The 8065-nt window shown below is 40.4% G+C and overlaps 1 protein-coding gene across 1 annotated transcript; it reads left to right on the top strand.

Annotated features, from left to right (window-relative positions):
• The first annotated feature begins 521 nt into the window (after window positions 1-521).
• Window positions 522-5868, top strand: sdhaf4 (succinate dehydrogenase complex assembly factor 4). The gene is made up of 3 exons (XM_086181044.1): window positions 522-705; window positions 3161-3274; window positions 4988-5868. Exons 1-3 carry the CDS (start codon window positions 630-632, stop codon window positions 5095-5097), a joined length of 300 nt encoding a protein of 99 aa, XP_086037170.1. The 5' UTR covers window positions 522-629; the 3' UTR covers window positions 5098-5868.
• Window positions 5869-8065: the final 2197 nt, after the last annotated feature.

Here is an 8065-nt window from a genome sequence, read left to right as displayed (position 1 = left end):
TCTAAATTTGTTGAGTTATAGTTTCAGGGCAAGTTAGACACAAAATAGGATTTAGGTTCTGTTCTGTCTAATTAATTTTTAATTAATATCGAAAAAAATAAATGGGTAAGTGTATAAAAGGAAAAAATAGGATAGTGAGGGCCGTAGTTTGACTACAGTGGTGTTCGGTTCATGAATCTTAAAACATCGGTTTAAGTCGTAAAACGTCGAGGCTGCATTTATCGTGAAAATTCGGATTAAGTCGTGAAACTTCGGAATGACTGGCGCGTACACCTGCGGGGCGCATAAGTGCTGGGCATCTATCTGCTGCTCTCCGAGCTTGTTCACTTTTCAAAGTTCTAATCGATACCATTTTGAGCTCTTTCGGCCGCCCCTCTTCTTCGTCACTTACCTTCATGGCTTTCCGGGGGGTGGGGTGGTAAGCATTGCGCCATATTTTATTTTCGTTATTTTTCTGAGTCGTGTCATAGTTGTTTCCTTTCTTGTTAGTCAATAAAGTACAAATGTTCGGCGCAAGGTGATGACGTAAGGCTACGTATTTTAGCTGCGACTAGCTGTAGCGAAACAACGTTGTGTAAGTGTCCGACCACCGCGGGGAAAAGAAGTGTCGCGTGTTTTCAGTAACAGAAATGTCTGTCTTGCGCTTGTGTGTGTCAACGAGCAAACATTTGGTTACCAGGAGTCCGACGGTGGAATGTGTCTCAGGTCAGTGTGTTGATTTTACTTGATGTTAGCACGAAAATCATCACCAGGTCCTTCTCAACACAATTAATCCCCACACGGTTCTTTGGTCTGGAAAAAAACAGGTTTATCTTGTTCAAAAGAAAATCTTTACGTCGTAAAACAACATATTGTTGTTGTAAGTAGTTCGTAAGGCGGAGATCAGTGGTCTGTCAAGGACATTTTTTACTTGGTTGGCCAAGACAGGTCACAGACATTTCAACATATAACAGTTTTCCTTCCAATAGTCATCAATCCCAGGCGTCTTGACTCTCTGGTTATAATAACATGTCTGTTTTCAACCAGCATTTATATTCAGGGTAAGGTGAACATTTTCTAATTTCCATGTATTCAAAGTGGAGGTTTAGTGCTTTTAAGATAATGTAATAACACTGCAATTAAAAAATGAATGATTCATTTGACTTTTTAATTGTAAAATATAAATTAAATCAAAATAGTTGGGCACCACACTGACTCATTTATTCAACTGCCTTAATTTAAGCATTATTGTGAATTAATGACATTGAGTCATCGGCCCATCATCTGTTCTCATCTGCACTGATGCCATTTTGCTTTAGTTGTTCAGGCGCCATCTTGTGGTTAAATGAAAGCACATCAATCCAGGCAAAAAAGAGCAAACCCCCCCCCCCCCCCAAAAAAAAAACAGTATAGTATTGAAATTTCCTAAGGATATTAATGAATAGTTAAATGTAAAGCAGCACACTATTGTAGTGTTTAGCGCTGTCGCCTCACAGCAAGAAGGTTTCCGGGTCTGAGCCCAGGCTTGGGCATGGAATTTTTCTGTGTGGTTTGCATGTATTCCCTGTGCCTGCGTGTGTTCTCTCTGGGTGCTACGGCTTCCTCCCACAGTCCAAAGACATGGAAGAGGGGACTAGGCTGATTTGATACTCTAAATTGACCATAGGTGTTGCTTTGTGAGCTAACAGTTGTCTGTCCATATGTGTTGGCTCTGCAATGGACCAGTGACTGCAACATGGTAGAATTGCACATTGAGTCCTGTCACATAGTCCATGTTAAAGATTGTACATGGTCACAAGTTTGGTTTAGCCTGAACTACAGATGTTTTGAGAGAAAGATGTCTGTCTGCAGGGAGGCTTGCAGTTCAGTGTTGTTTTTGGCAGGCATTTTAGATTTAGTTTTAGTCTTAGTCTTTTGGACTAAATGCTTCTTAGTTTTAGTCACATTTTAGTAATTTCTGTCCTTGATAGTTTTAGTCGATGAAAACTCAAAGGTTTAAGTCTAATATCAAAGATACCTACAAATAAAAGATATATGTGTATGTACTTAATTGGCCAATACAGGTATTAGAATGAAGCACACTGAAACTGATCTAACTTTCAAAGGGGAGTTTTTCCCCTCTTTTCTTTCTCCACCTTTTACTTTTATTATCTTGTTGCAGATGCAGACAACACACTGGCACACAATATGAGTATTGTATCACAATAAAATATGATTAAACAAAAAATAAAAGCACACTTGACTTCCATATGAATGACCATATGTCCTACATATTGGCTTTAGCTGCTATTATTGGTTAAAGCATCCAGGTGTGTTGCTTAGGATAGGGAACAGCAACAGGTCTGAAGACTACCGTGTTTCCCAGTCCCACATACATGGGTCAAAGCATTTCACTTGCCACCCGTCCATAAATGGACAGGGGTTTTATTCATAACATGCTAAATGAATAGAAGGGCTGGTTTAAACAAGCCAACATTAGCGGGGTACCTGGCAGCCCCATTCATTCTAGCTTTAGCATGTAGCACTAGGAAGCAGTCTCTGCACCACGGGGGAGGTGTAACCACCACAAAACTTGAGGCTTAATACAAAAAACAAAATGCATCACAGGGCGAGCCTCACATTGACTAAAGCTATGCTTTAATCATCCCTCTTTTTACGACCACCCGACACCGCTGCTGCTGCCGTGGTGTGTGTCTCGTCCGCTGCAGACAGGCCGAGACTTGTCTATGTGTGTGCGCGCGCGAGAGAGGCTTTTAGTGCATGGGTACTGATGATGGGGGCGTGACCATTAGGACCAACAGCTACAGCTGGCTCCATTCTGATGTTTGAGCTCTTGATTGACATTGCACGCATGTTATACTTGGCGGAAAAAAAACGCATGATTTGAAACTTTGATCGTCCACCCACTAACAATTTAGTCTCGTCTCGTTCTCGTCAGACGAAAATGTATACAATTTCGTCACATTTTAGCCTTTACAGGGCAATGGTGACGTTCGTCTTGGTCTCATTTTTGTTATGGAAAAAAGGGGTCTGACGTCGTCATTTTTGTTTTCGTCCAGCACAACGAAAACAACACTGTGGCAGTTGCCTCTATCATTGGCTCTGGTGCTTTGGGAAGTGGGGCCAGTGATAGACTTCTTTTTGAAAAACTTATTCTGTTATTGATTGTTGTCTTGATCAGAATGGTTCCGGACAGCCAGTGGAGCAGTGAAGGATCGGGAGCCTCTGAAGAAAGCTAAAACCCCACAGGGTCGCTTTGACAGCTCAGAGGAGAAGAGCAAGGATGCTCTTGAAAGTAAGAATGTTGGGGTGGATTAATGTTCTCATAAGGGGATAAACTAAATTGCACCTTAAGACGTTGTCCAACAAAATTTACACAAATAATAGGTGTTTCTGGAGCAGAGGAACCATGTGACAGTTCTGAGAACCTCCCATTTTATTGTATTATTATGATTGTCCTTCTTAGAACTCTCTTTTTAAGACCTTTAGTGACTGAGTGACATAAAGCTTTATTTGCAGGAGTTTGGTCACTGAAATTATGAATTTTTTATTTGTGCTATTCATGCAAGTTTGGACATATGATCAGTTGACTCCCTACATGAATTGAGGCCCACTCTTCTGCTCCTGCTTGAAGAGGAGGGGATTGTATTTGTTTACTATAACTGTTCATCTACAATTAAAAATTTTAAGCATCTTTTGAACAAGGAGGTAGGTCTTTAGAGATTTAATCTACGATCTATCAAGTTAATACTATAATTTGCTGACCTTGCATTTAGCAGTTGGCCATAGACCGTGCACTGTAACCAGTCAAAGCTGTGGGTGAGTACTGAGGTTTGCTACTTAGCTTTGCTGGCCAGCTTGCAAGATCTCACGTCTCTGACGACATCTCATATTCAACCACTACAGAATCCTCAACATGATTTTGTTTTTATTTTTTTAATTTAAGACTGATACAAGTCTGTTTTTCAGAAGTGCAATCAATTTGGCCCACAATTCTCTGCAAGCAGGTCAGCAAACCTGGCAAACTGAAATTGCAAGCCTGTTATATACCGCTCCAGTTTTAGTGACCGGGCACAATCACAGTGGATAACAACCCCAGGCAGAACTGCCAAACTTGTAATCATATCGCCAAATCATACCAATACCTACCACTAGCTCAGACATGTTCTTAGTGGTTAAACCTTGTGGTGCACAAACACTGGAATGTGCTGAAAACAAATATGCTTGTCTTCCACTGTCAGACTCAACATCCAGTGTTACACAGCTGATAAGTTTCATCGAAATAACTGGGCATCATTGGTTTAACCGTGAGAAACTGTTTACGGTCTTGTCCCCATAAAAGCTGAGTGTATAAAGTTAAATGGACGGAGAGACAAGATAAGATAAACCTTTATTCGTCCCTCAGTGGGGAAATTGGCAATATAGTAACCCTAAAAATCACAGCAACATTTCAAGTGTACATTTTACATAATGTTTTGCCAAAAAAGTATTTTACTTTTCAAGACGTTTTAACCCCCCCTGAATGAGTTCTTGGTGACTCCAGAAGTAATGCATATGTAACTTTAAGGTATTGGAGGCTCACAGTAGCAAAACAGTTCAAAATGTCTGCTTTGAAACTCTCAAACACATTTAGTTTAGGTTGTGGCCCATTACAGAGTGAGCAAGGACCAGTAGTGGGCCCTTCGTATAAGCGCTACATATATACAAGACAGATCCAAGTGGGAACTTGCAGAGTATTATGATGCAGTGTGCAATTTGAGTGCACTTAGGGACTGTTTTGTTGTTGTTGTTGTTTTTACACTTAAGCACTAAAGGACATGAACACACATATGCATAAAATGTGTGACATACAGTGGATGGGAAGCCAAAAGATTAAATGATAAACACACTCACTCCTTTTGGAGAGGTCACGCTTGTAGCCACATTGAAGGCTCTTCAGCAGCTGTTTGAAGAAAATATGGTCACTTCAGCAGCATCTGTCAGCCCTAATCAGTCTTTTGTCCTCCAGAGTTTCCTGATGATGTGAATCCTTTGACAAAGGAGAAGGGGGGTCCTCGGGGTCCAGAGCCCACCCGCTACGGAGACTGGGAGAGAAAAGGCCGGTGTGTTGACTTCTAGGTCACTGCCTGTGAATGTTTTTGACACATCGGGTCTGCTGACTGGATGTCAGGTCAGGTGGTGACAACAGGACAAAGCTGCAAGTGGTTCAATGGAGCTCCTCCTGATGTGCTTTGCCACTGGGCCACATCATCATCTAGACCTTCTTACACCATAGAGGAAAAATGCTGTAACACCTTGCATGTTGTTACAGCAAGGGTTTTCACATTCAGAGATGGTGGCTGTACCATTCAGTTTAATCTTAATAATAATGTTCTTTCACCTCCATTCTCTGTGCCTCCTCTTATTGTCTGGAGCTCAGAAGAGTCTGTATAAGACTCTTGTATATTTACTGATTGATTGATTGATTTCATGTATGACTGTGTGAATCTCACATGCCTCGAGAGATCTGTCAGATTCATAAAATAATTTATTAAACCAAGAAGCTCAAAAATTCATGCTTCAGTGTCTGTGGTCTCACTAGTAAGACAATATTCCCCATCTTCCTCAGGTAGTGCATAGAATGATGTTGGATTTTGGGGTTCATGTGTTGAACAAAATCAGTTGAGGTGAGTTGTTTGTCTTAAAAGGTTTCCATACTTTCATTATTTGTTTTATTTCTTCACATGCACCCAACATTATGCTCTATTTAATAAACAAATGTTAGGAGTTGAGGTGCTGCTAATTTCTGATATTAACCTGTCAGAGCAGAGGGTACTGGCTGTTGTGAAGAAGTGTTTAAACACTGATGTTTTTCTGTTTTGAAGTTGGTCATTCTGCAGACTCAGTCTGTAGTTGTCACGTTTCTTCCAATAAAAGGTTTCATCAGATCATCTTTCTCTTCTGCACTCACCATTATCGCCACATGCTCTTTGTCCAGGCACTCTGCTGCTGACAAATGGCAACAAATGAGATTTTGGCTTTATGTGACATAGCCAGAAGTAACACAAGCAGGCAGAGGATAATGGATGAAAAGAAAATTCTGTGTTTCAGAGTTCCCAGGACTATACATCCCTTTAACAAGTATTTTATGACCTTGGCAGAAAATATAATGCATGGTGAAATCTCAGCTATCATTTGAGGCCACTAAATTTATAAATAGTCATGTTGACCAGAAACATTGTTAAATCTAGTGCTAAAGGCAACAGAGCTGTTTATGTATCATCTTTGTTGCCTAGAAACCTTACCGTCCTCCTTGCCTCTGAACTTCAGTGCTCTCTCCCAAACTACACAAGTTAACTTGTAGCCATTCAAGTCGGAAGGTTCACCTGAAGGCAACAAGGACCACAAATAGTTGCCAAAAAGGAGAGTTCCAACATCCATGATGATTAGAAACACTATGGAACCCAAACACATCAATCTTTACCTAATTAAGACAATTCAATTTGTTAGTATATTGATAGTTCTGTAGAAGTCTAGGCTTAACAGAAGAATAGAGGATATTACAATTCTGATCAATAATCTAGAAGCCATCAGCTGACAAGAAGAAGAAGAGTTTGAAAGGAGAATGATGCATTGTGGGAAATTCAAACTGTTTACTAAAATGGTTTTTGAATTATTATGGGCAGGTCCCAAAAATCTAACGCTTCAGCAGGATGTGAGCATGGAAGTAATTGGAGGATTGTGGGAAAAAGGGTTTGATGAAGAGGCTGGCCCAGTCCCCATGTCCACCTCCTTACAGTCTGAACTGACTTGAGCCCTGAACCTTCACACACTTAAATTCAAATATCTAGGGTGTGTACAAAAAGTCCCTTTCCCTATAGGTGGATTGGAGAATTCAAAAGGAGACAGGAGAAGACAACTACATTTCACGAAGCAATGTCATGAAACAAAGGCTTGATGCTTGTCTTAAAGTAGAATGTTCTGTAGGTGAGCTACAGAATGCACTTCTTCACATTTTTCTCCTGGTTTGTAAAACATTTTCTCGTTACCGAGGTTACATAAAACATTAAAAACTGTCCAAAACTGTTCACATATATCCTTGTGTCAATCATAACACATTAATCCCAATTGTTACTGTAGGAAATTAACACATTTTTGACCAATAGGTATCTTACTTTACTAATATAATGTAACATAATATCAGCATTTTAATTTTCAATACAGGTAGTTGCCTCAGGAACATCACTTAGATCATCTTACAGCAGTAGTATTATGCAGAAACTGGCTCCAATTCTACTTGTAGGAACTCTGGGGACCACCAGTAACCCCGCCTCCTGGGAGTGAAGGGTTCTACTTGAATAATAGAGGATTATGAGCTCTCTCAAATATGAAGGTAACTGATTGTTTACGACCTTGAATGTTAGAAGAAGAATTTTAAATTCTATTCTGAATTTGACAGGGAGCCCATGCAAAGATGCCAGTACAGAGAAGACATGGTTTCTTCTACAAGTTTGAGTCAACACACGGGCAGCAGCGTTTTGGTCCAGCTGGAGTCTTTAGGGACTTATTGTTACAGATTGGAAGGAATTGCAGTAATCTAGCCTGGAAGTGACAAAAGCATGGACTAGTTTTTCTGCTTCCTTTTGAGACAGGATGTGTCTGATCTTAGCAATGTTATGTAAATGAAAGAAAGCAGTCCTGGAGATGGAGTGGGAGGACAGATCCTGATCAAAAATAACCCCTTGGCTTCCTTACGGTAGTGCTGGGGGCCAGGATGATTCCATCCAGGGTACCTAGCAAGGTATTCCTAAGGTGTTTTGGGCCCAGCTCAATAACTTCAGTTTCATAAAAGAAAATTATGGGTCATCCATGTTTTTATCTCCTTTAGACAGGCCTCCAGTTTAGTCAGCTGATTTGTTTCATGTGGATGTGTTGATATGTACAGCTGCGTATCGTCTGCATAACAGTGAAAATTAATTGCGTGTTTCCTAATAATGTGACCAAGTGGAAGCAAATATAGAGTGTAGAGGAATGGTCCAATCACAGACCCTCGTGGAACACCATAACGGACTGTAGTGGTTTAGAGTACATATTGTGAGAGAATGAA

The sequence above is a fragment of the Aulostomus chinensis genome, chromosome 16, assembly GCF_037954235.1.
Source record: "Aulostomus chinensis isolate RoL2024-O1b breed Wild chromosome 16, RoL_Achi_v1.0, whole genome shotgun sequence".
NCBI classification, from domain to species: Eukaryota; Metazoa; Chordata; class Actinopteri; order Syngnathiformes; family Aulostomidae; genus Aulostomus; species Aulostomus chinensis.
This window is presented reverse-complemented; position numbering and strand designations above follow the sequence as displayed.

What these genes read in the sequence shown, in the direction of transcription:
- sdhaf4 (XM_086181044.1), top strand. Translation starts at nt 630, where the DNA reads ATGTCTGTCTTGCGCTTGTGTGTGTCAACGAGCAAACATTTGGTTACC. An exon ending in GACGGTGGAATGTGTCTCAG is followed by an intron (nt 706 to 3,160) that starts GTCAGTGTGTTG and finishes TGTCTTGATCAG; the next exon opens with AATGGTTCCGGACAGCCAGT. An exon ending in GAGCAAGGATGCTCTTGAAA is followed by an intron (nt 3,275 to 4,987) that starts GTAAGAATGTTG and finishes TTTGTCCTCCAG; the next exon opens with AGTTTCCTGATGATGTGAAT.